Source organism: Tachyglossus aculeatus, chromosome 8, assembly GCF_015852505.1.
Source record: "Tachyglossus aculeatus isolate mTacAcu1 chromosome 8, mTacAcu1.pri, whole genome shotgun sequence".
Classification (NCBI taxonomy): Eukaryota; Metazoa; Chordata; class Mammalia; order Monotremata; family Tachyglossidae; genus Tachyglossus; species Tachyglossus aculeatus.
The window spans coordinates 37,813,144-37,840,955 of NC_052073.1; the positions used below are offsets into that span (position 1 = coordinate 37,813,144).

Consider the following 27,812-nt stretch of genomic DNA (forward strand, 5'->3'; position numbering starts at 1 on the left):
TCACTTCTCTGGGGCTCAGTTACCTCATCTGGAAAATGGGGATGAAGACTGTGAGCCCCACGTGGGACAACCTGATCACCTTGTAACCTCCCCAGCGCTTAGAACTATGCTTTGCACATAGTAAGCGCTTAATAAGTGCCATCATTATTATTATTATTTATTAAGTGCTTTCCAGGAGGCCTTCCCAGACTGAGCCCTCTCTTCCTCTCTCCCTCCTCCCCCTCCCCCTCCCCCCACCTTACCTCCTTCCCCTCCCCTCAGCACCTGTATATATGTATATGTGTTTGTACGAATTTATTACTCTATTTTAGTTGTACATATTTATTCTATTTATTTTATTTTGTTAATAGGTTTTGTTTTGTTTTCCATCTCCGCCTTCTAGACTGTGAGCCCGTTGTCAGGTAGGGACCGTCTCTAGATGTTGCCAACTTGTACTTCCCAAGCCCTTAGTCCAGTGCTCTGCACACAGTAAGCGCTTAATAAATACAATTGAATGAATGAATTACTCTATTGATTTTATTTTGTTAATAGGTTTTGTTTTGTTGTCTGTCTCCCCCTTCTAGACTGTGCGCCCGTTCTTGGGTAGGGACCGTCTCTAGATGTTGCCAACTTGGACTTCCCAAGCGCTTAGTGCAGTGCTCTGCACACAGTAAGCGCTCAATAAATACTATTGAATGAATGAATGAAGCAGTGGAGCCGGAATTTGAACCCATGACCTCTTGACTCCAAAGCCTGGGCTCTTTCCACTGAGCTGCTTCTCCCCCTCCTCTCCCTTCCCCTCACCCCCGCCTTACCTCCTTCCCCTCCCCACAACACCTGTATATATGTATATATGTTTGTTCGCATTTATTACTCTATTTTATTTGTAGCTATTTATTCTATTTATTTTATTTTGTTAATATGTTTTGTTTTGTTATCTGGCTCCCCCTTCTAGACTGTGAGCCCGCTGTTGGGTAGGGACCGTCTCTAGATGTTGCCAACTTGGACTTCCCAAGCGCTTAGTCCAGTGCTCTACACACAGTAAGCACTCAATAAATACGATTGAATGAATGAATGAATTTATTTATTTTATTTATACCTATTTATTCTATTGATTTTATTCTGTTAATATGTTTTGTTGTCTGTCTCCCCCTTCTAGACCGTGAGCCCGCTGTTGGGTAGGAGCCGTCTCTAGATGTTGCCAACTTGGACTTCCCAAGCGCTTAGTACAGTGCTCTGCATACAGTAAGCACTCAATAAATATGATTGAATGAATGAATTACTCTATTTTATTTGTACCTATTTATTGATTTTATTTTGTTAATATGTTTTGTTTTGTTGTCTGTCTCCCTCTTCTAGACTGTGAGCCCACTGTTGGGTAGGGACCGTCTCTAGATGTTGCCAATTTGTACTTCCCAAGCGCTTAGTCCAGTGCTCTGCACACAGTAAGTGCTCAATAAATACGATTGAATGAATGAATGAATTACTCTATTTTATTTGTACCTATTTAGTCTATTGATTTTATTTTGTTAATATGTTTTGTTGTCTGTCTCCCCTTTCTAGACTGTGAGCCCACTGTTGGGTAGGGACCGTCTCTATATGTTGCCAACTTGGACTTCCCAAGCGCTTAGTCCAGTGCTCTGCACACAGTAAGCGCTCAATAATTGCGATTGAATGACTGAATGAATGAAGCGGCGGAGCCGGGATTTGAACCCATGACCTCTTGACTCCCAAGCCCGGGCTCTTTCCACTGAGCCACACTGCTTCTCTGCTCTTCTTAAGTGCTTACTGTGTGCAGAGCACTGGACTAAGCGCTCAGGTGGGGACAATACAACGATACACAGTGATGTCCCCTGCCCGCAATAAGCAGCATGTCTCAGTGGAAAGAGCCCAGGCTTTGGAGTCAGAGGTCATGGGTTTGAATCCCGGCTCCACCCCATGTCTGCTGTGTGACCTTGGGCAAGTCACTTAACTTCTCTGAGCCTCAGTTACCTCTTCTGCAAAATGGGGATGACGACTGTGAGCCCCCCGTGGGACAACCTGATCACCTTGTATCCCCCCCAGCGCTTTGCACGTAGTAAGCGCTTAACAAATGCCATCATTATTATTATCAGGTTGGCTTAGAGAAGCAGCGCGGCGCTTTCCACTGAGCTGCTTCTCTGAACAGCGCCCAATAAATACGATTGAATGAATGAATATATATATATATATATATGTTTATACATATTTATTACTCTATTTTATTTGTACATATTTATTCTGTTTATTTTATTTTGTTAATGTGTTTTGTTCTCCATCTCCCCCCTTCTAGACTGTGAGCCCGCTGTTGGGTAGGGCCTGTCTCTCTATGTTCCCAACTTGGACTTCCCAAGCGCTCAGTCCAGTGCCCTGCACACAGTAAGCGCTCAATACATACGATTGAATGAATGAATTACTCTATTTATTTTATTTATACCTATTTATTCTATTGATTTTATTCTGTTAATATGTTTTGTTTTGTTGTCCGTCTCCCCCTTCTAGACCGTGAGCCCGCTGTTGGGTAGGGCCCGTCTCTCTATGTTCCCAACTTGGACTTCCCAAGCGCTCAGTCCAGTGCCCTGCACACAGTAAGCGCTCAATAAATACGATTGATTGATCAGGTTGTCCCACGTGGAGTGAATGAATGAATGAACGCAGGCAGCCGGCCTCGGCACCCTGTAAGAGGCCACAACAACTGTCCAGAAAGGTTTTATTCGCAGGCCCAAGGCGGTCACTTGCCCCCCGGACCGTCCAGCCGGTCCTTGAACCCGCAGCCCGTCACGGCGAAGAACAGGTCAGGCGAGAAGGTGCGGAGGAAGAGGGCGGCCCTGGGCAGGGGGTTGACCAGTAAGACCTCCTGCTTCTTCCGGCTCACGGTGCGCATCACCTCCTCGGCGACGTCCACGGGGTGAGAGCCGTAGGCCAGCTTCCTGAAAAAGACTGGCCGGACGGGGAGTCCGGCCTCAGGCCCGGCCCTGGGGGAGACGCCACCTGGTCCTCCCTCCCCTGAGGGGTCCCCCCCATCCCACCCGGCCCCGGCTCACACTTCCAGACGGAGGCGTCGGGGCCCGCCGGGTAGGAGCGGACGAAGGCAGGGCACACGGTGCTCACCACCACGTTGAACTCTTCCACCTCGGCCCGCAGGCAGTCGAAGAAGCCCAGGATGGCGTGCTTAGAGGCCGCGTCTGTTTGGGAGGGTGTTTGCGGGGGGCGGGTGTTTGCTGGGGGGGCACCGCTCACTTACTAGGGAAGGGAAGGGCACCTTCCCTTCCCCACAGCACCTATATATATGTATATATATTTGTACATATTTATTACCCTATTTATTTTACTTGTACATATCTATCCTATTTATTTTATTTTGTTAGTATGTTTGGTTTTGTTCTCTGTCTCCCCCTTTTAGACTGTGAGCCCACTGTTGCGTAGGGACTGTCTCTATATGTTGCCAATTTGTACTTCCCAAGCGCTTCGTACAGTGCTCTGCACATAGTAAGCGCTCAATAAATACGATTGATTGATTGATTGATTACTAGCTGCCGAGCACTGTGCTAAGCGCCGACGTAGATCATAATAATACCGACGTGATTCCCCCTTCTAGACTGTGAGCCCGCTGTTGGGTAGGGACCGTCTCTTTCTGTTGCCAACTTGGACTTCCCAAGCGCTCAGTACAGTGCTCTGCACACAGTAAGCGCTCAATAAATAAGATTGATGATACGGAATTCTGATAAAATTACATACATTCATTCATTCAATCGTATTTATTGAGCACTTACTGTGTGCAGAGCACTGGACTAAGCGCAAGTCGGCAACATCTAGAGACGGTCCCTACCCGACAATGGGCTCACAGGCTAGAAGGGGGAGACGGGCAACGAAACAAAACGTATTAACAAAATAAAATAAATATAGTAGTAAATATGTACAAGTAAATAGTACATATGTACTTCACTTCTCTGTGCCTCAGTTCCCTCGTCTCTAAAATGGGGATTAATCAATCAATCAATCAATCAATCAATCGTATTTATTGAGCGCTTACTGTGTGCAGAGCACTGTACTAAGCGCTTGGGAAGTACAAGTTGACAACATACAGAGACAGTCCCTACCCAACTGTGAGCCCCCCGAGGGGACAACCTGATCGCCTTGTAACCTCCCCAGCCCTTAGAACAGTGCTTTGCACATAGTAAGCGCTTAATAAATGCCATCATCATCATCATTATTATTAATAAATATAAACTCCAGCAGCCCTTCTTTCAAATACCAAAATAATCCCCTTCCCAATATGCGCCAATCGATCAGTCGATGGTATTTTACCTTGCACTGGGTACAGAGCACTGTACTGAGCGCCTGGGAGAGGACGATACGGAATTCTGATAAAATTACATGCATTCATTCATTCATTCGTATTTATTGAGCGCTTACTGTGTGCAGAGCATTGGACTAAGCGCAAGTCGGATACATCTAGAGACGGTCCCTACCCGACAACTTCCCAAGCGCTTAGTACAGTGCTCTGCACACAGTAAGCGCTCAATAAATACGATTGATTGATTGATTGATTGACAACGGGCTCACAGGCTCGAAGGGGGAGACGGACAACCAAACCAGACACGCGGACGGGTGTCAAGTGACCGTGCCCACCTCCCTCCACCCCCAGCAGCAGCTGAGCCTGGCACTCGCCCCCTGCCCCGTCTTCTCCCCCTGGATCCGCTCTCCCCTTCCACTGGCCCCCAGCTCGCCCTCCTGGGAGACTCACAGGCCGTGCGAAAGGGCAGCCCCACTCTCCCCTGCAGGGTGTTCACCAGGACAATCTGGCCGGTTCTCCGGGACAGCATGCTGGGAAGCAGAGCTGAAATAATAATAATAATAATAATAATAATAATAATAATAATTATAATTATAATAACAATGTTGGCATTTACTAAGCTCTTACTATGCGCAAAGCACTGTTCTAACCGCTGGGGAGGTTCCAAGGTTATCAGGTTGTCCCACGGGGGGCTCCCAGTCTTTAATCCTCATTTTGCAGATGAGGCCCAGAGAAGTGAAGTGACTTGCCCAAAGTCACCCAGCTGACAATTGGCGGAGCCGGGATTTGAACCCATGACCGCTGACTCCAAAGCCCGGGCTCTTTCCACTGAGCCACGCTGCTTCTAATGATGGCATTTATTAAGCGCTTACTATGCGCAAAGCACTGTTCTAAGCGCTGGGGAGGTTCCAAGGTGATCGGGTTGTCCCACGGGGGGCTCACAGTCTTTAATCTTCATTTTACAGATGAGGTAACTGAGGCACAGAGAAGTTCTTTTAGACTGTGAGCCCACTGTTGGGTAGGGACTGTATATGTTGCCAACTTGTACTTCCCAAGCGCTTAGTCCAGTGCTCTGCACACAGTAAGCGCTCAATAAATATGATTGATTGATTGATTGATTACCCAAAGTCACCCAGCTGACAATTGGCGGAGCTGGGATTTGAACACATGACCTCTGACTCCAAAGCCCAGACTCTTTCCACTGAGCCACGCTGCTTCTAATGATGGCATTTATTAAGCACTTACTATGCGCAAAGCACTGTTCTAAGCGCTGGGGAGGTTCCAAGGTGATGGGGTTGTCCCACAGGGGGCTCACAGTCTTTAATCTTCATTTTACAGATGAGGTAACTGAGGCACAGAAAAGTTAAGTGGCTTACCCAAAGTCACCCAGCTGACAATTGGCGGAGCCGGAATTTGAACCCATGACCTCTGACTCCAAAGCCCAGGCTCTTTTCCACGGAGCCACACTGCTTCTCTGAAAGCCAACAGGAGCATCCTTCCCGTCAGCCCCTAGGCCGGTCCTCCGCCACCCCGTCCCCATGTCCCCAATTCCCGTGGGGAAAGGAACTCAGAAGGAAGCTGGATAGGAGGGCAGTGGGAAAGTTGGGAGAGAGAACTGACTCAGTGGAGTCAGAAGTCATGGGTTCTAATCCCGGCTCTGCCGCTTGTCAGCTGTGTGACTTTGGGCACGTCACTTCACTTCTCTGGGCCTCAGTTGCCTCATCTGTAAAACAGGGATAAAGACTGTGAGCCCCACAGGGGACAAACTGATCACCTTCTATCCCCCCAGCGCTTGAAACAGTGCTTTGCACATAGTGAGCGTTTAACAAATACTACCATCATTATTATTATGGAGAAGCAGCGTGGCTCAGTGGAAAGAGCCCGGGCTTTGGAGTCAGAGGTCAGGGGTTCAAATCCTGGCTCTGCCACTTGTCAGGTGGGCGACTTTGGGCAAGTCACTTCACTTCTCTGGGCCTCAGTTGCCTCATCTGGAAAATGGGGATTAAGTCTGTGAGCCCCACATGGGACAACTTGATTATCTTGTATCTACCCCAGAGCTAGAACAGTGCTCTGCACACAGTAAGTGCTCAATAAATACGATTGAATGAATGAATGAAAATGGAGATTAAGTCTGTGAGCCCCACATGGGACAACTTGATTACCCTGTACCTACTCCAGTGCTTAGAACAGTGCTTTGCACATAGTAAGTGCTTAATAAATGCCATCATTATTAACCTCCCACAGGGACAGTTTTTGGTTTTTTTGATGGCATTTATTAAGCGCTTACTATGTGCAAAGCATTGCTCTGAGTGCTGGGGAGGTTACAAGGCGATCAGGTTGTCCCATGGGGGGTTGACAGTCTTCACCCCTATTTTACAGATGAGGTAACTGAGGCCCAGAGAAGTTAAGTGACCGGCCCAAAGTCACACAGCTGACAATTGGCAGAGCCGGGATTTGAACCCATGATGTCTGACTCCAAAGCCCGGGCTCTTTCCACTGTGCCATGCTGCTTCTCCATAATAATAATGATGGTAGTATTTGTTAAGCGCTTACTATGTGCAAAGCACTGTTTCAAGCACTGGAGGGATACAAGGTGATCAGTTTGTCCCATGTGGGGCTCACAGTCTTTATCCCCATTTTACAGATGAGGTAACTGAGGCCCAGAGAAGTGAAGTGACTTGCCCAAAGTCACACAGCTGACAAGCGGCGAAGCCGGCATTAGAACCCAAGCCCTGGCTCTTTCTGTGTTCTTGGCACACTGTAAATACTAGGACTTTTTTCTTTTAATTTAATTATGGTGTTTGCTAAGCGCTTACTATGTCCCAGGCACTGTACTAAGCGCTGAGGTAGACATGAGCTAATCAGGTCAGACACAGTCCATGTCCTACGTGGGGCCCGTGAGTAACAACGTGGCTTCATGGATAGAGCAGGGGGCTGGGAGTCAGAAGGACCTGGGTTCTAATCCTGGTTCCGCCACTTGGATGCTGTGTGACCCTGGGCAAGTCACTTCACTTCTCTGGGCCTCAGTTGCCTCATCTGTAAAATGGGGATGAAGACTGTGAGCCCCATATCGGACAGGGCCTGTGTCCTACCCGAATAGCTTGTAATAATAATAATAATGGTGGTATTTGTTAAGCACTTACTATGTGCAAAGCACTGTTCTAAGCGCTGGGGAGGGGCTACAAGGTGATTAGGTTGTCCCACTTGGAGCTCACAGTCTTAATCCCCATTTTACAGATGAGGGAACTGAGGCACAGAGAAGTTAAGTGGCTTGCCCAAGGTCACACAGCTGACAAGTGGTGGAGCCGGGATTCAAACCCATGACCTCTGACTCCCAAGCCCGGGCTCTTTCCACTGAGCCACGCTGCTTCCCCGTCTACCCCAGTGCTTAGAACAGAGCTGCACACATAGTAAGCCCTTAACAAATACCATTATTAGTGTTATTATTGTTCCTATTTCTAGAGAAGCAGCGTGGCTCAGCGGAAAGAGCCCGGGCTTTGGAGCCAGTGGTCATGGGTTCAAATCCCGGCTCTGCCAATTGTCAGCTGTGCAACTTTGGGCAAGTCACTTCACTTCTCTGGGCCTCAGTTACCTCATCTATAAAATGGGGATTAAGACTGTGAGCCCGCCGTGGGGCAACCTGATCACCTTGTAACTTCCCCAGGGCTTAGAACAGTGCTTTGCACATAGTAAGCGCTTAATAAATACCATTATTATTATTATTATTATTATTATTCTCTGTTCCCCAGTTACCTCATCTATAAAATGGGGATTAAGACTGTGAGCCCCCCGTGGGGCAACCTGATCACCTTGTAACTTCCCCAGCGCTTAGAACAGTGCTTTGCACATAGTAAGTGCTTAATACCATCATCATTATTATTATTATTGTTCTCTGTTCCTCAGTGACCTCATCTATAAAATGGGGATTAAGACTGTGAGCCCCCCGTGGGACAACCTGATCACCTTGTAACCTCCCCAGCGCTTAGAACAGTGCTTTGCACATAGTAAGCACTTGATAAATACCATCATTATTATTATTATTATTACTTCCCATTTTACAGAGGAGGTAATGGAAGCTCAGAGAAGTGAAGTGACTTACCCAAGGTCACCCAGCAGACAAAAAGCAGAGCCAGGATTAGAACCCAGGTCCACCTGGTTCCTAGGCCCGGGTTCTGTCCACCAGGCCTCGCTGCTTCTCTTACTTAGGCTCTCCCTCAGGTAGGCTGGGTGGGGTGGTAATAATAATGCTGATAATGATGGTCTTTGTTAAGCGCTTACTATGTGCCAAGCACTGTTCTAAGCGCTGGGGGAGATACGAGGTCAGCAGGTTGTCCCACGTGGGGCTCACAGTCTTGGGGCCTTGGGAAAGCGTGGCTCAATGGAAAGAGCCCGGGCTTGGGAGTCAGAGGTCACGGGTTCAAATCCCGGCTCCGCCACTTCATTCTGTCAATCGTATTTATTGAGCGCTTACTGTGTGCAGAGCACTGGACTAAGCGCTTGGGAAGTCCAAGTTGGCAACATAGAGAGACGGTCCCTACCCAACAGTGGGCTCACAGGCTAGAAGGGGGAGACAGACAACAAAACCAAACATATTAACAAAATGAAATAAATAGAATAAATATGTACAAGTAAAATCAATAAATAGAGTAATAAATACGTAGAAACATATATAGATATGTACAGGTGGTGTGGGGAGGGGAAGGAAGTAAGGCAGGGGGGATGGGGAGGGGGAGGAGGGGGAGAGGAAGGAGGGGGCTCAGTGTGGGAAGGCCTCCTGGAGGAGGTGAGCTCTCAGTTGGGCTTTGAAGGGATTAAATGGGGATTAAGACTGTGAGCCCCACGTGGGATAACCCGATCACCTTGTATCCTCCCCAGCGCTTAGAACAGTGCTTTGCACATAGTAAGTGCTTAACAAATGCCATTATTATTATTATTGTTATTCATCCCCATTTTACAGATTCATTCATTCATTCAATCGTATTTATTGAGCGCTTACTGTGCGCAGAGCACTGTACTAAGCGCTTGGGAAGTCCAAGTCGGCAACATATATTGACGGTCCCTACCCAACAACGGGCTCACGGTCTAGAAGGGGGAGACAGACAACAAAGCATGTAGACAGGTGTCAAAACCGTCAGAATAAATAGAATCATAGCTCTATGCACTTCATTAATAAAATGGAGTAGTAAATATGCACAAGTAAACTAAATAGAGTAATAAATATGTACAAATGTACAGAAGTGCTGGGGTGGGGCAAGGAGGTAGGGCGGAGGGGCGATGGGGAGGAGGAGAAGAAAAAGGGGGCTGAGTGTGGGAAGGCCTCCTGGAGGAGGTGAGCTCTCAGTAGGGCTTGGAAGGGAGGAAGAGAGCCAGCTTGGCAGATGTGCGGAGGGAGGGCATTCCAGACCAGGGAAGGACATGGGCCGGGGGTCGACGGCAGGACAAGTGCTTACTACATGCCAAGCACTGCTCTAAGCGCTGGGGGTGGGTGGGTGTACAATCAATCAATCGTATTTATTGAGCGCTTACTGTGTACAGAGCACTGTATTAAGCGCTTGGGAAGTACAAGTTAGAAACATATAGAGACGGTCCCTACCCAACAGTGGGCTCACAGTCTAAAAGAGGGAGACAGAGAACAAAACCAAATATACTAACAAAATAAAATAAGTAGAATAGATATGTACAAGTAAAATAAATAGAGTAATAAGTATGTCCAAACATATATACATATATCCAGGTGCTGTGGGGAATGGAAGGAGGTAAGATTGGGGGGGGGGGGGGATGGAGAGGGGGACGAGGGGGAGAGGAAGGAAGGGGCTCAGTCTGGGAAGGCCTCCTGGAGGAGGGGAGCTCTCAGTAGGGCCTTGAAGGGAGGGAGGTAATCAGGTTGTCCCACGTGGGGCTCCCAGTCTTCATCCCCATTTTCCAGATGAGGTCCCTGAGGCCCGGAGAAGTGAAGTGACTTGCCCAAAGCCACACAACTGATAAGTGACGGAGCCGGGCTTCGAACCCATGACCTCTGACTCCCAAGCCCGGGCTCTTTCCGCTGAGCCAAATGAGGTAACTGAGGCACAAAGAAGTGAAGTGACTTATCCAAAGTCACACGGCTGATAAGTGGGGGCCTAAGCCCCCCTTTTCCTCAGCTCCCCTTTCCCTCCCCATCGCCCCGACTCACCCCCTTTGCTCTACCCGCCCCAAGGCCCTTGCGTCTATAGACGTATATATTTCTAGGTATAATTCTATTTATTTTCATTAATGATGTGTATATATCTCTAATTCTATTTGTTTACAATGACGCTACTGATGCCTGCTTACTTGTTTCGATGTCCATCTCCCATTGCTGGGTAGGGATTTTCTCTATCTCTTGTCGAATTGTACTCTCCCAATAATAATAGTATTTGTTAAGCGCTTACTATGTGCAAAGCACTGTTCTAAGCGCTGGGGGGAACACAAGGAGATGAGGTTGTCCCATGTGGGGCTCACAGTCTTAATCCCCATTTTCCAGATGAGGGAACTGAGGCACAGAGAAGTGAAGAGACTTGCCCAAGGTCACACAGCAGACATGTGGGGGAGGTGGGATTCGAACCCATTACCTCTGCCTCCCAAGCCCGCACTCTTTCCACTGAGCCACGCTGCTTCTCCCAAGCACCTAGTGCAGTGCTCTGTCTTCATTCAGTCGTTCCACCGTCTTTATTAATAATAATGTTGGCATTTGTTAAGTGCTTACTATGCGCAAAGCACTGTTCTAAGCGCTTGGGGGGATACAAAGTGATCAGGTTTTCCCACGTGGGGCTCACAGTCTTAATCCCCATTTTACAGATGAGGTAACTGAGGCTCAGAGAAGTTAAGTGACTTGCCCAAGGTCACACAGCAGACATGTGGCGGAGCCGGGATTCGAACCCATGACCTCTGACTCCAAAGCCCGTGCTCTTTCCACTGAGCCACGCTGCTTCTCTTTATTGAGCGCTTAGTGTGTGCAGAGCACTGTACTGAGCGCTTAGCGCTCAGTAAAGGCGACTGAATGAATGAATGTCTCCCCCCCCCCCCCGGACTGTGAGCCCGTCGTGGGCAGGGTTGGTCTCTGTGGCTGAACTGTACTCTCCTAAGCGCCTAGTACAGTGCTCCGCACCCAGTGAGCGCTCACTAAAGACGACTACAACCTCTGCCCCCCACCTCCCCTACATCCGCGCTCTTTCCCCCGAGCGGCGCCACTGCTCCTCCTCCCCTCACACATGAGGTAACTGAGGCACAGAGAAGCCAAGTGACTTGCCCAGAGTCACCCAGCTGACATGTAGTTTTGGGCATAGTGCTACGTTGCCAACTTGGACTTCCCAAGCGTTTAGTCCAGTGCTCTGCACACAGTAAGCGCTCTCTACAGATGAGGTAACTGAGGCACAGAGAAGTGAAGTGACTTGCCCCAAATCACCCAGCAGACAAGTAGTAATAATAATAATAATAATAATGACATTTAAAGCCCTGCTGAAAGCTCACCTCCTCCAGGAGACCTTCCCAGACTAAGCCCCCTGCTTCCTCTCGCCCTCCTCCCCCTCATAATAATGATGGCATTTGTTAAGCGCTTACTATGTGCAAAGCACTGTTCTAAGCGCTGGGGGGATACAATGTGATCAAGTTGTCCCACGTGGGGCTCACAGTCTAAATCCCCCTTTTTACAGATGAGGTAACTGAGGCTCAGAGAAGTTAAGTGACTTGCCCAAGGTCACACAGCAGACTTGTGGTGGAGCTGGGATTCGAACCCATGACCTCTGACTCCAAAGCCTGTGCTCTTTCCACTGAGCCACGCTGCTTCTCTGCCCCATCCCCCCTGCCTTACCTCCTTCCCCTCCCCACAACACCTGGATATATCTATATATGTTTGTACGGATTTATTACTCTATTTTATTTGTACATATTTATTCTATTTTGTTAATATGTTTTGTTTTGTTCTCTGTCTCCCCCTTCTAGACTGTGAGCCCGCTGTTGGGTCGGGACCGTCCCTAGATGTTGCCAACTTGGACTTCCCAAGCGCTTAGTCCAGTGCTCTGCACACAGTAAGCGCTCAATAAATACGATTGAATGAATGAACGAATGAATAAATACGATTGAATTGAATGAATCTAGTGGAGTCGGGATTAGAACCCACGACCTCTGACTCCCAAGCCCAGGCTCTTTCCACTGAGCCCCGCTGCTTCTCCTGATTGGGAGGGTAGCCAAAAAAAGTCATTTCTTTTCTTGTAGACTGTGAACCCACTGTTGGGTAGGGACTGTCTCTATATGTTGCCAACTTGTACTTCCCAAGCGCTTAGTACAGTGCTCTGCACACAGTAAGCGCTCAATAAATACGATTGATGATGATGATGATTTCCCGGGCCCCCGGACCCAAGTGCCCTAAAAACACGGGGGCTGGAAACCTCTTCAAGTTGGGGCTGTCATTTTGCCGTCCTTGAGTTCCGACCTCTAGAATATAAGCTCCTTGTGGGCAGGAAATGTGTCCACGTGTTCTGTTGTCCTCTCCCAAGCGCTTAGTCCAGTGCTTTGCACACAGTAAGCGCTCAATAAATACGATTGACCGACTGACCCGTCACTCGCTCTGTGGTGTTGAGCGGGACCCCCGAGACCCCCGACTTTGACACCCGTCCACATGTTTGGTTTTGTTGTCCGTCTCCCCCTTCTAGACTGTGAGCCCGTTGTCGGGGAGGGACCGTCTCTAGATGTTGCCGACTTGGACTTCCCAAGCGCCTAGTACAGTGCTCTGCACACAGTAAGCACTCAATAAATTTGTTCTGATGACTGCACCTGTCCACGTTTTGTTTTGTTGTCTGTCGCCCCCTTCTAGACTGTGAGCCCGTCGTCGGGTGGGGACCGTCTCTCTATGTTGCCAACTTGGACTTCCCAAGCGCTTAGTCCAGTGCTCTGCACACAGTAAGCGCTCAATAAATACGATTGAATGAATGAATGAATGAATAAATACGATTGAATGAATGAATGAATGAATAAATTTGTTCTGATGACTTGGCACCCGTCCACATGTTTTGTTTTGTTGTCTGTCTCCCCCTTCTAGACTGTGAGCCCGTCGTTGGGTGGGGACCGTCTCTATATGTTGCCGACTTGGACTTCCCAAGCGCTTAGTCCAGTGCTCTGCACACAGTAAGCACTCGATAAATTTGTTCTGATGACTTGGCACCTGTCCACATGTTTTGTTTTGTTGTCTGTCTCTCCCTTCTAGACTGTGAGCGCGCTGTTGGGTGGGGACCATCTCTCTATGTTGCCGACTTGGACTGCCCAAGCGCTTAGTAAACAGCACTCTGCACACAGTAAGCACTCAATAAATACGATGGAATGAATGAATGAATACGATTGAATGAATGAATGAAGAATAAATTTGTTCTGATGACTTGGCACCTGTCCACATGTTTTGTTTTGTTGTCTGTCTACCCCTTCTAGACTGTGAGCCCTTCGTCGGGTGGGGACCGTCTCTATATGTTGCCGACTTGGACTTCCCAAGCGCTTAGTACAGTACTCTGCACACAGTAAACACTCAATAAATTTGTTCTGATGACTTGACACCTGTTCACATGTTTTGTTTTGTTGTCTGTCTTCCCCTTCTAGACTGTGAGCCCGTTGTCGGGTGGGGACCGTCTCTATATGTTGTCGACTTGGACTTCCCAAGCACTTAGTACAGTGCTCTGCACACAGTAAGCGCTCAATAAATACGATTCAATGAATGAATATGTTGCCAACTTGGACTGCCCAAGTTAATAATAATAATGATGGTATTTGTTAAGCGCTTACTATGGGTCAACCACTCTTCTAAATGCTGGAGTAATAATAATGATAAGGATAATGATGATAATTTGTTAAGCGCTTACTTAGTGTCCAGCACTCTTCTAAATGCTGGAATAATAATAATAATAATGATGGTATTTGTTAAGCGCTTACTATGGGTCCACCACTCTTCTAAACGCTGGAGTAATAATAATGATGGTATTTCTTAAGCACTTACTATGGGTCCACCGCTCTTCTAAATGCTGGAGTAATAATAATGATAAGGATAATGATGGTAATTTGTTAAGCGCTTACTTAGTGTCCAGCACTCTTCTAAACGCTGGAATAATAATAATAATAATGATGGTATTTGTTAAGCGCTTACTATGGTTCCACCGCTCTTCTAAACGCTGGAGTAATAATAATGATAATGATGGTAATTTGTTAAATGCTAACTTAGTGTCCAGCACTCTTCTAAACGCTGGAGTAATAATAATAATAATGATGGTATTTGTTAAGCGCTTACTATGGGTCACCACTCTTGTAAATGCTAGAGTAATAATAATGATGGTATTTGTTAAGCGCTTACTATGGGTCAACCACTCTTCTAAATGCTGGAGTAATAATAATGATAATGATAATGATGGTAATTTATTAAGCGCTTACTTAGTGTCCAGCACTCTTCTAAATGCTGGAATAATAATAATAATAATAATGATGGTATTTGTTAAGCGCTTACTATGGGTCCACCACTCTTCTAAACGCTGGAGTAATAATAATGATGGTATTTCTTAAGTGCTTACTATGGGTCAACCACTCTTCTAAATGCTAGAGTAATAATAACGATAATGATAGTGATGGTAATTTGTTAAGCACTTAGTGTCCTGCACTCTTCTAAACACTGGAGTAATAATAGTAATAATGATGGTATTTGTTAAGCGTTTACTTTGGGTCCAGCACTCTTCTAAATGCTGGAGTAAGAGGCAGCGTGGCTCAGTGGAAAAAGCCCGGGCTTTGGAGTCAGAGGTCATGGGTTCAAATCCAGGCTCCGCCACTTGCCAGCTGTGTGACTTTGGGCAAGTCACTTCACTTCTCTGGGCCTCAGTTCCCTCATCTGGAAAATGGGGATTAAGTCTATGAGCCCCACGTGGGACAACTTGATTACCTTGTATCTACCCCAGCGCTTAGAACAGTTCTTTGCACATAGTAAGCGCTTAATAAATGCCATTATTATTATTATTAGTAATAATAATGATGGTATTTCTTAAGCGCTTACTATGGGTCCACCGCTCTTGTCTCCCCCTTCTAGACTGTGAGCCCACTGTTGGGTAGGGACTGTCTCTATATGTTGTCAACTTGTACTTCCCAAGCGCTTAGTACAGTGCTCTGCACACAGTAAGCGCTCAATAAATATGATTGATTGATTGATTCTAAATGCTGGAGTAAAAATAATAATAATAATGATGGTATTTGTTAAGCACTTACCATCTGTTTTGTTTTGTTGTCTGTCTCCCCCTTCTAGACTGTGAGCCTGCTGTTGGGTAGGGACCGTGTCTAGATGTTGCCAACATGGACTTCCCAAGCGCTTAGTGCAGTGCTCTGCACACAGTAAGCGCTCAATAAATACGATTGAATGAATGAATGCCCAAGTGCTTAGTCCAGTGCTCTGCACACAGTAAGTGCTCAATAAATACAATTGAAAGAATGAATCAGGGCGCCATATTGAGCGCTCAGCCCACCGCCCCCACGCTCCGTCCCAAGGTGGTGGGGGGACATTCATTCATTCATTCATTCATTCAATGGTATTTATTGAATTTATTCAATTATTTATTGAATTTATTTATTTATTCAAGTGCTTAGTCCAGCGCTCTGCACACAGTAAGCGCTCAGTAAATACGATTGATTGATTGATTGATTGAGCGCTTCCAGCGTGCAGAGCACTGGACTAAGCGCTTGGCAAGTCCAAGTTGGCAACATAGAGAGACGGTCCCTACCCGACAGCAGGCTCACAGTCTAGAAGGGGACATCATAAACACGAAGGGGAACATTGCGTAGCCGGAGATGGGCGGAAATGGACTCCCCAGAAAGAATAAATATTTACAGCCCGTGTTCCCGGGGGGAAGGTGCGGGGGTGGTGTGTGGAGAGATGGGGGGAAGGCAAGGCCTGGATCTTGGTCGGAGTTGACGGGAGGGCCTCAAATCCCACGTCCGGACACCCCAACCTGTTAGGCCCAGAGGCCCAGCCGGCCCAGAGGCACAACCCTAATAATAATAATAATACTAGTATTTGCTAAACAACTACTATTTGCCAAACGCCGTACTAAGATCTGAAGGAGACGCAAGGGAATCAGGTCGGATGCCGTCCCTGTCCCACCCTGGGCGCGTGGTCTAAAGGGGTGGAAGAACAGGGATAATAATAATAATAAAAATAATGGCATTTATTAAGCACTTACTACAGATAAAGCACCATTCTAAGCACTGGAGAGGTTACAATAATAATAATCATAATGGCATTTGTTAAGCACTTACTACAGGCAAAGCACTGTTCTAAGCACTAGGGAGGTTACAATAATAATAATAATAATAATGGCATTTATTAAACACTACAGATAAAGCACTGTTCTAAGCGCTGGGGAGGTTACAGTAATAATCATAATGGCATTTGTTAAGCACTTACTACAGGCAAAGCACTGTTCTAAGCGCTGGGGAGGTTACAATAATCATAATCATAATGGCATTTGTTAAGTACTTACTATAGGCAAAGCACTGTTCTAAGCGCTGGGGAGGTTACAATAATAATAATAATAATAATGATAATGGCATTTATGAAGCACTTACTACAGGAAAAGCACTATTCTAAGCGCTGGGAAGGTACAATAATAATAATCATAATGGCATTTGTTAAGCACTTACTACAGGCAAAGCACTGTTCTAAGTGCTAGGGAGGGTTACAATAATAATAATCATAATGGCATTTGTTAAGCACTTAACTACAGATAAAGCACTGATCTAAGCAGTAGGGAGGTTACAATAATAATAATTATTATTATAATGGCATTTATTAAGCACTACAGGCAAAGCACTGTTCTAAGCACTGGGGAGGTTACAATAATAATAATCACAATGGCATTTATTAAGCACTTACTACAGGCAAAGCACTGTTCTAAGCGCTGGGGAGGTTACAATAATAATAATCACAATGGCATTTATTAAGCACTTACTACAGGGAAAGCATTGTTCTAAGCGCTGAGGAGGTTATAATAATAATAATTATAATGGCATTTATTAAGCACTTACTACAGATAAAGCACTGTTCTAAGCGCTGGGGAGGTTACAATAATAATAATAATAATGGCATTTATTAAGCAATCAATCAATCAATCGTACTGATTGAGCGCTTACTGTGTGCAGAGCATTGTACTAAGCACTTCGGAAGTACAAGTTGGCAACATATAGAGACAGTCCCTACCCAACAGTGGGCTCACAGTCTAAAAGGGGGAGACAGAGAACAAAACCAAACATACTAACAAAATAAAATAAATAGAATAGATATGTTCAGGTAAAATAAATAAATAAATAGAGTAATAAATACATACAAACATATATACATATATACAGGTGCTGTGGGGAAGGGAAGGAGGTAGGATGGGGGGATGGAGAGGGAGACGAGGGGGAGAGGAAGGAAGGGGCTCAGTCTGGGAAGGCCTCCTGGAGGAGGTGAGCTCTCAGTAGGGCCTTGAAAGGAAGAAGAGAGCGAGCTTGGCGGATGGGCAGAGGAAGGGCATTCCAGGCCAGGGGGAGGACGTGGGCCGGGGGTCGACGGCGGGACAGGCGAGAACGAGGTACGGTGAGGAGATTAGCGGCAGAGGAGCGGAGGGTGCGGGCTGGGCTGGAGAAGGACAGAAGGGAGGTGAGGTAGGAGGGGACCAGGGCATGGACAGCCTGGAAGCCCAGGGTGAGGAGTCACAAGGTTTGCTGCCATTTGTCTGCTGCATAGGGCTAAGGCACGGGCCTGGGAGTCACAAGGTTTGCTGCCACTTGTCTGCTGCGTAGGGATAGAACACGGGCCTGGGAGTCACAAGGTTTGCTGCCATTTGTCTGCTGCATAGGGATAGAGCACGGGCCTGGGAGTCACAAGGTTTGCTGCCACTTGCCTGCTGCATAGGGTTAGGGCACGGGCCGGGGAGTCACAAGGTTTGCTGCCATTTGTCTGCTGCATGTGGTTAGGGCACGGGCCTGGGAGTCACCAGGTTTGCTGCCATTTCTCTGCTGCATAGGGATAGAGCACGGGCCTGGGAGTCTGGAGGTTTGTTGCCATTTGTCTGCTGCATAGGGTTAGGGCACGGGCTTGGGAGTCAGAAGGTTTGCTGCCATTTGTCTGCTGCATAGGTTTAGGGCACGGGCCTGGTAGTCACAAGGTTTGCTGCCATTTGTCTGCTGCATAGGGCTAGGGCACGGGCCTGGGAGTCACTAGGTTTGCTACCATTTGTCTGCTGCATAAGTTTAGGGCACGGGCCTGGGAGTCACAAGGTTTGCTGCCATTTGTCTGCTGCGAAGGGATAGAGCACGGGCCTGGGAGTCAGAAGGTTTGCTGACATTTGTCTACTGCATAGGGTTAGAGCACGGGCCTGGGAGTCACGTTTGCTGCCATTTGTCTGCTGCATAGGGTTAGGGCACGGGCCTAGGAGACACAAGGTTTGCTGCCATTTGTCTGCTGCATAGGGTTAGGGCACGGGACTGGGAGTCACAAGATTTGCTGCCATTTGTCTGCTGCATAGGTTTAGGGCACGGGCCTGGGAGTCCCGTCTCACAAGCCCGCAACCTTGGTGTCATCCTCGTCTCCGCTGTTTCATTCACCCCTCACATCCAAGCCGTCACCAAAACCTGACGGTCTCAGCTCCGCAACATTGCCGAGATCCGCCCTTTCCTCTCCATCCATACGGCTACCCTGCTCATTCAAGCTCTCATCCTGTCCCGTCTGGACTACTGCATCAGCCTTCTCTCTGATCTCCCATCCTCGTGTCTCTCCCCACTTCAATCCATACTTCATCCTGCTGCCCGGATTATCTTTGTCCAGAAACGCTCTGGGCATATTACTCCCCTCCTCAAAAAACTCCAGTGGCTACCAATCAATCTGCGCATCAGGTAGAAACTCCTCACCCTGGGCTTCAAGGCTGTCCATCACCTCGCCCCCTCCTACCTCACCTCCCTTCTCTCCTTCTATAGCCCACCCTGCACCCTCCGCTCCTCTGCTGCTAATCTCCTCACCGTACCTCGTTCTCGCCTGTCCCGCCGTCGACCCCCGGCCCACGTCATCCCCCGGGCCTGGAATGCCCTCCCTCTGCCCATCCGCCAAGCTAGCTCTCTTCCTCCCTTCAAGGGCCTGATGAGAGCTCACCTCCTCCAGGAGGCCTTCTCAGACTGAGCCCCTTCCTTCCTCTCCCCCTCGTCCCCCTCTCCACCCCCCCATCTTACCTTCTTCCCTTCCCCACTGCACCTGTATATATGTATATATGTTTGTACATATTTATTACTCTACTCATTTATTTATTTTACTTGTACATACCTATTCTATTTATTTTATTTTGTTAGTATGTTTGGTTTGGTCTCCGCCTTTTAGACTGTGAGCCCGCTGTTGGGTAGGGACAGTCTCTATATGTTGCCAATTTGTACTTCCCAAGCGCTTAGTACAGTGCTCTGGACACAATAAGCGCTCAATAAAAACGATTGATGATGATGATGATGATGGTAGTCACAAGGTTTGCTGCCATTTGTCTGCTGCATAGGGATAGAGCACGGGCCTGGGAGTCAGAAGGTTTGCTGCCATTTGTTTGCTTCATGGGGTTAGGGCACGGGACTGGGAGTCAGAAAGTTGCTGCCATTTGTCTGCTGCATAGGGATAGAGCATGGGCGTGGGGGTCAGAGGTTTGCTGCCATTTGTCTGCTGCATAGGGCTAGGGCACGGGCCTGGGAGACACAAGGTTTGCTGCCATTTGTCTGCTGCATAGGGTTAGGGCACGGGCCTGGGAGTCACAAGGTTTGCTGCCATTTGTCTGCTGCATGGGATTAGGGCACGGGCCTGGGAGTCACAAGGTTGGCTGCCATTTGTCTGCTGCATAGGGATAGAGCACGGGCCTGGTAGTCACAAGGTTTGCTACCATTTGTCTGCTGCATGTGGTTAGGGCACGGGCCTGGGAGTCACCAGGTTTGCTGCCATTTCTCTGCTGCATAGGGTTAGGGCACGGGCCTGGGAGTCAGGAGGTTTGCTGCCATTTGTCTGCTGCATAGGGATAGAGCACGGGCCTGGGAGTCAGAAGGTTTGCTGCCATTTGTCTGCTGCATGGGGATAGAGCACGGGCCTGGGAGTAACGAGGTTTGCTGCCATTTGTCTGCTGCATAAGGATAGAGCACGGGCCTGGGAGTCAGAAGGTTTGCTGCCATTTGTCTGCTGTATGCGGTTAGGGCATGGGCCTGGGAGTCACAAGGTTTGCTGCCATTTGTCTGCCGCATAGGGTTAAGGCACAGGGCTGGGAGTCAGAAGGTTTGCTGCCATTTGTCTGCTGCATAGGGTTAGGGCACATGCCTGGGAGTCAGAAGGTTTGCTGACATTTGTCTGCTGTATGCGGTTAGGCTGTCCATCACCTCGCCCCCTCCTACCTCACCTCCCTTCTCTCCTTCTACTGCCCAGCCCGCACCCTCCGCTCCTCCACCACTAATCTCCTCACTGTACCTCGCTCTCGCCTGTCCCGCCATCGACCCCCGGCCCACGTCATCCCCCGGGCCTGGAATGCCCTCCCTCTGCCCATCCGCCAAGCTAGCTCTCTTCCTCCCTTCAAGGCCCTGCTGAGAGCTCACCTCCTCCAGGAGGCCTTCCCAGACTGAGCCCCTTCTTTCCTCTCCCCCTCGTCCCCCTCTCCATCCCCCGTCTTACCTCCTTCCCTTCCCCACAGCACCTGTATATATGTATATATGGTTGTACATATTTATTACTCTATTTATTTATTTTACTTGTACATTTCTATCCTACTTATTTTATTTTGTTGGTATGTTTGGTTCTGTTCTCTGTCTCCCCCTTTTAGACTGTGAGCCCACTGTTGGGTAGGGACTGTCTCTATGTGATGCCAATTTGTACTTCCCAAGCGCTTAGTACAGTGCTCTGCACATAGTAAGCGCTCAATAAATACGATTGATTGATTGATTGATTGATTGATTAGGGCATGGGCCTGGGAGTCACAAGGTTTGCTGCTATTTGTCTGCTGCATAGGGGTAGAGCACAGGCCTGGGAGTCAGGAGGTTTGCTGCCATTTGTCTGCTGCATAGGGTTAGAGCACAGGCCTGGGAGTCAGAAGGTTTGCTGCCATTTGTCTGCTGCATAGGGTTAGAGCACGGGCCTGGGAGACACAAGGTTTTCTGCCATTTGTCTGCTGCATTGGGTTGGAGCACGGTCCTGGGAGTCACAAGGTTTGCTGCCATTTTTCTGCTGCATAGGGTTAGGGCACGGGCATGGGAGTCACAGGATTTGTTGCCATTTGTCTGCTGCATAGGGATAGAGCACAGGCCTGGGAGTCAGAAGGTTTGCTGCCATTTTTCTGCTGCATAGGGTTATTGCACGGGCCTGGGAGTCACAAGGTTTTCTGCCATTTGTCTGCTGCATTGGGTTGGAGCACGGGCCTGGGAGTCACAAGGTTTGCTGCCATTTGTCTGCTGCGTAGGGATAGAGCATGGGCCTGGGAATCACAAGGTTTGCTGCCATTTGTCTGCTGCGTAGGGACAGGGCACGGGCCTGGGAGTCACAAGGTTTGCTGCCATTGTATGCTGCATTGGGTTATTGCACGAGCCTGGTAGTCACAAGGCTTTCTGCCATTTGTCTGCTGCATTGGGTTGGTGCACGGGCCTGGGAGTAACAAGGTTTGCTGCCATTTGTCTGCTGCATAGGGATAGAGCACGGGCCAGGGAGTCACAAGGTTTGTTGCCATTTGTCTGCTGCGTAGGGACAGGGCATGGGCCTGGGAGTCACAAGGTTTGCTGCCATTGTATGCTGCATTGGGTTAGGGCACAGGCCTGGGAGTCAGGAGGTTTGCTGCCATTTTTCTGCTGCATAGGGTTAGAGCACGGGCCTGGGAGTCACAAGGTTTGCTGCCATTTGTCTGCTGCATAGGGATAGAGCACGGGCCTGGGAGTCACGAGGTTTGCTGCCATTTGTCTGCTGCATTGGGTTAGGGCACAGGCCTGGGCGTCAGGAGGTTTGCTGCCATTGTATGCTGCATAGGGTTAGGGCACGGGCCTGGGAGTCACAAGCTTTGCTGACATTTGTCTGCTGCATAGGGTTAGAGCACGGGTCTGGGAGTCACAAGGTTTGCGCCATTTGTCTGCTGCATGGGATTAGGGCACGGGCCTGGGAGTCACAAGCTTTGCTGCCATTTGTCTGCTGTATAGGGATAGAGCACAGGCCTGGGAGTCACAAGTTTTGCCACCATTTGTCTGCTTCATAGGGATAGAGCACGGTCCTGGGAGTCAGAAGGTTTGCTGCCATTTGTCTGCTGCCTAGGGTTAGGGCACGGGCCTGGGAGTCAGGAGGTTTGCTGCCATTTGTCTGCTATACAGGGATAGAGCATGGGCCTGGGAGTCAGAAGGTTTGCTGCCATTTGTCTGCTGCATGGGGTTAGAGCACTGGCCAGGGAGTCACAAGGTTACCTGCCATTTCTCTGCTGCATAGGGATAGAGTACGGGACTGGGAGTCACAAGGTTTGCTGCCATTTGTCTGCTGCATAGGGTTAGATCATGGGCCTGGGAGTCAGAATGTTTGCTGCCATTTGTATGCTTCCTGGGGTTAGGGCACGGGCCTGGGAGTCAGAAGGTTTGCTGCCATTTGTCTGCTGCATAGGGTTAGAGCACGGGCCTGGGAGTCACAAGGTTTTCTGCCATTTGTCTGCTGCATAGGGATAGAGCACAGGCCTGGAAGTCAGAAGGTTTGCTGCCATTTGACTTCAGCATAGGGATAGGGCACGGGCCTGGGAGTCAGGAGATTTGCTGCCATTTGTCTGCTGCATAGGGATAGAGCACGGGCCTGGGAGTCAGAAGGTTTGCTGCCATTTGTCTGCTGCATAGGGTTAGGGCACGGGCCTGGGTGTCAGGAGGTTTGCTGCCATTTGTCTGCTGCATAGGGATAGAGCACGGGCCTGGGAGTGAGAATGTTTGCTGCCATTTGTCTGCTGCATGGGGTTAGAGCACGGGCCTGGGAGTCACAAGGTTACCTGCCATTTCTCTGCTGCATAGGGATAGAGCACGGGCCTGGGAGTCACAAGGTTTGCTGCCATTTGTCTGCTTCATAGGGATAGAGCACGGGCCTGGGAGTCACGAGGTTTGCTACCATTTGTCTGCTGCATAGGGTTAGATCATGGGCCTGGGAGTCACAAGGTTTGCTGCCATTTGTCTGTGCTGCCATTTGTCTGCTGCATAGGGTTAGAGCACGCGCCTGGGAGTCACAAGGTTTGCTGTTATTTGTCTGCTGCATAGGGTTAGGGCATGGGAAGGGGGAGTCAGAAGGTTTGCTGCCATTTGTCTGCAGCATTGGGATAGAGCACGGGCCTGGGAGTCGGAAGGTTTGCTACCATTTGTCTGCTGCATAGGGATAGAGCACGGGCTTGGGAGTCAGAAGGTTTGCTGCCATTTGTCTGCTGCATATGGTTAGAGCACGGGCCTGGGAGTCAGGAGGTTTGCTGCCATTTGTCTGCTGCATAGGGTTAGAGCACGGGCCTGGGAGTCCCAAAGTTTGCTTCCATTGTCTGCTGCATAGGGTTAGAGCACGGGCCTGGGAGTCACAAGGTTTGCTGCCATTTGTTTGCTGCACAGGGCTAGGGCATGGGCCTGGGAGTCACAAGGTTTCCTGCCATTTGTCTGCTGCATTGGGTTAGGGCATGGGCCTGGGGGTCAGAAGGTTTGCTGCCATTTGACTGCTGCATGGGGATAGTGCACGGGCCTGGGAGTCCCAAGGTTTGCTGCCATTTGTCTGCCGCATAGGGTTAGAGCACAGGCCGGGGAATCACAACGTTTGCTGCCATTTGTCTGCTGCATAGGGTTAGGGCATGTGCCTGGGAGTCACAAGGTTTGCTGCCATTTGTCTGCTGCATAGGGATAGAGCACGGGTCTGGGAGTCAGGAGGTTTCCTGCCATTTGTCTGCTGCATAGGCATAGAGCACGGGCCTGGGAGTCTGAAGGTTTGCTACCATTTGTGTGCTGCATAGGGATAGAGCACGGGCCTGGGAGTCACAAGGTTTGTTGCCATTTGTCTGCTGCATAGGGATAGAGCACAGGCCTGGGAGTCAGGAGGTTTGCTGCCATTTGTCTGCTGCATAGGGTTAGAGCACGGGCCTGGGAGTCACAAGGTTTGCTGCCATTTGTCTGCTACATAGGGATAGAGCACGGGCCTGGGAGTCAGAAGGTTTGCTGCCATTTGTCTGCTGCATAGTGTTAGAGCACGGGCCTGGAATTCAGAAGGTTTGCTGCCATTTGTCTGCTGCATAGGGTTAGGACACCGGCCTGGGAGTCACAAGGTTTACTGCCATTTGTCTGCTGCATAGGGATAGGGCACAGTCCTGGGAGTCACAAGGTTTGCTGCCATTTGTCTGCTGCATGGGGTTGGAGCACGGGCCTGGGAATCAGAAGGTTTGCTGCCATTTGTCTGCTGCATTGGGTTAGGGCACGGGCCTGGGAGTCACAAGTTTTGCTGCCATTTGTCTGCTGCATAGGCTTAGGGCACGGGCCAAGGAGTCAAAAGGTTTGCTGCCATTTGTTTGCTGCATAGAGTTAGAGCACGGTCCTGGGATTTACAAGGTTTGCTGCCATTTGTCTGCTGCATAGGGTTAGGGCACGGTCCTGGGAGTCACAAGGTTTGCTGCCATTTGTCTGCTGTATAGGGATAGAGCATGGGCCTGGGAGTCTGGAGGTTTGCTACCATTTGTCTGCTGCATAGGGATAGGGCACAGACTCGGGATTCACAAGGTTTGCTGCCATTTGTCTGCTGCATAGGGATAGGGCATGGGCCGGGGATTCAGAAGTTTTGCTGCCATTTGTCTGCTGCATAGGGTTAGGGCACGGGAAGGGGGAGTCAGAAGGTGTGCTGCCATTTGTCTGCTGCATAGGGTTAGGGCACGGGCCTGGGAGGCACAAGGTTTGCTGCCATTTGTCTGCTGCATAGGGTTAGAGCACGGGCCTGGGAGTCAGAAGGTTTGCCGCCATTTGTCTGCTGCATAGGGTTAGAGCACGGGCCAGGGAGTCAGAAGGCTTGCTGCCATTTGTCTGTTGCATAGGGATATAGCACGGGCCAGGGAGTCACAAGGCGTGCTGCCATTTTTCTGCTGCATAGGGTGAGGGCATGGGCCTGGGAATCAGAAGGTTTGCTGCCATTTATCTGCTGCATAGGGTTAGAGCACGGGCCTGGGAGTCAGAAGGTTTGCTGCCATTTGTCTGCTGCATAGGGACAGGGCACGAGCCTGGGAGTCAGAAGGTTTGCTGCCATTTGTCTACTGCATAGGGTTAGAGCACGGGCCTGGGAGTCACAGGGTTTGCTGCCATTTGTCTGTTGCATAGGGTTAGGACACGCGCCTGGGAGTCAGGAGGTTTGCTGCCATTTGTCTGCTGCACAGGGTTAGAGCACGGGCCTGGGAGTCAGAAGGTTTGCTGCCATTTATCTGCTGCATAGGGTTAGAGCACGGGCCTGGGAGTCAGAAGATTTGCTGCCATTTGTCTGCTGCATAGGGACAGGGCACGGGCCTGGGAGTCAGAAGCTTTGCTGCCATTTGTCTACTGCATAGGGTTAGAGCACGGGCCTGGGAGTCACGAGGTTTGCTGCCATTTGTCTGCTGCATAGGGTTAGGGCACGGGCCTGGGAGTCAGAATGTTTGCTGCCATTTGTCTGCTGCATAGGGATAGAGCACGGGCCTGGGAGTCAGAAGGCATGCTGCCATTTGTCTGCTGCATAGGGATAGAGCATGGGTCTGGGAGTCATAAGTGGTGCTGCCATTTGTCTGTTGTATAGGGATAGAGCACGGGCCTGGGAGTCACAAGTATTGCTGCCATTTGCTTCATAGGGTTAGGGCACGGGCCTGGGAGTCAGAAGGTTTGCTGCCATTTGTCTCCTGCATAGGGATAGAGCACGGGCCTGGGAGTCAGAAGGTTTGCTGCCATTTGCTGCTGCATAGGGTTAGAGCACGGGCCTGGGAGTCACAAGGTTTGCTGCCATTTGTCTGCTGCATAGGTTTAGGGCACGGGCCTGGGAGTCAGGAGGTTTGCTGCCATTTGTCTGCTGCATGGGGATAGGGCACGGGCCTGGAAGTCACAAGCTTTGCTGCCATTTTCCTGCTGCATAGGGGTAGAGCACGGGCCTGGGCTTCACAAGCTTTGCTGCCATTTGTCTGCTGCATAGGGTTAGGTCACGGGCCTGGGAGTCACAACGTTTGCTGCCATTTGTCTGCTGCATAGGGATAGAGCACGGGCCTGGGAGTCACAGGGTTTGCTGCCATTTGTCTGCTGCATAGGGTTAGGGCCCGGGCCTGGGAGTCAGGAGGTTTGCTGCCATTTGTCTGCTGCATAGGGCTAGGGCACGGGCCTGGGTGTCACAAGGTTTGCTGCCATTTGTCTGCTGCATAGGGTTAGAGCACGGGCCTGGGAGTCAGAAGGTTTGCTGCCATTTGTCTGCTGCATAGGGATAGAGCACGGGTCTGTGAGTCACAAGGTTTGCTGCCATTTGTCTCCTGCATAGGGATAGAGTACGGGCCTGGGAGTCAGAAGGTTTGCTGCCATTTGTCTGCTGCATAGGGTTAGAACATGGGCCTGGGAGTCAGAAGGTTTGCTGCCATTTGTCTGCTGCATAGGTTTAGGGCACGGGCCTGGGAGTCAGAAGGTTTGCTGCCATTTGTCTGCTGCATGGGGATAGGGCACGGGCCTGGAAGTCACAAGGTTTGCTGCCATTTGTCTGCTGCGAAGGGATAGAGCACGGGCCTGGGCTTCACAAGCTTTGCTGCCATTTGTCTGCTGCGTAGGGTTAGAGCACGGGCCTGGGAGTCACAAGGTTTGCTGCCATTTGTCTGCTGCATAGGGTTAGGTCACGGGCCTGGGAGTCACAACGTTTGCTGCCATTTGTCTGCTGCATAGGGATAGAGCACGGGCCTGGGAGTCACAGGGTTTGCTGCCATTTGTCTGCTGCATAGGGTTAGGGCCCGGGCCTGGGAGTCAGGAGGTTTGCTGCCATTTGTTTGCTGCATAGGGCTAGGGCACGGGCCTGGGTGTCACAAGGTTTGCTGCCATTTGTCTGCTGCATAGGGTTAGAGCACGGGCCTGGGAGTCAGAAGGTTTGCTGCCATTTGTCTGCTGCATAGGGATAGAGCACGGGTCTGGGAGTCACAAGGTTTGCTGCCATTCGCCTGCTGCATAGGGAAAGGGCACGGGCCTGGGAGTCACAAGGTTTGCTGCCATTTGTCTGCTCCATAGGGTTAGGGCACTGGCCTGGGAGTCAGGTTTGCTGCCATTTGTCTGCTGTATAGGGTTAGGGCATGGGCCTGGGAGTCACAAGGTTTGCTGCCATTTGTCTGCTCCATAGGGTTAGGGCACTGGCCTGGGAGTTAGGTTTGCTGCCATTTGTCTGCTGCATTGGGTTGGAGCACGGGCCTGGAAGTCACAAGGTTTGCTGCCATTTGTCTGCTGCGTAGGGTTAGTGCACAGGCCTAGGAGTCACAAGGTTTGCTGCCATTTGTCTGCTGCA

The 27,812-nt window shown here is 49.5% G+C and overlaps 1 protein-coding gene across 1 annotated transcript in view; it reads right to left on the minus strand.

Annotated features, from left to right (window-relative positions):
* Positions 1–2,692: 2,692 nt before the first annotated feature.
* Positions 2,693–27,812, minus strand: part of DHRS7C (dehydrogenase/reductase 7C) — a 38,591-nt gene continuing 13,471 nt past the window's right edge. Inside the window, exons 5-7 of the mRNA XM_038750568.1 lie at positions 4,745–4,837; positions 3,042–3,182; positions 2,693–2,937 (exon numbers count right to left, since the gene is read on the minus strand). Coding sequence (XP_038606496.1) covers positions 2,729–2,937; positions 3,042–3,182; positions 4,745–4,837 — 443 coding nt within the window. The 3' untranslated portion in view covers positions 2,693–2,728. The remainder of the gene's footprint in view (positions 2,938–3,041; positions 3,183–4,744; positions 4,838–27,812) is intronic.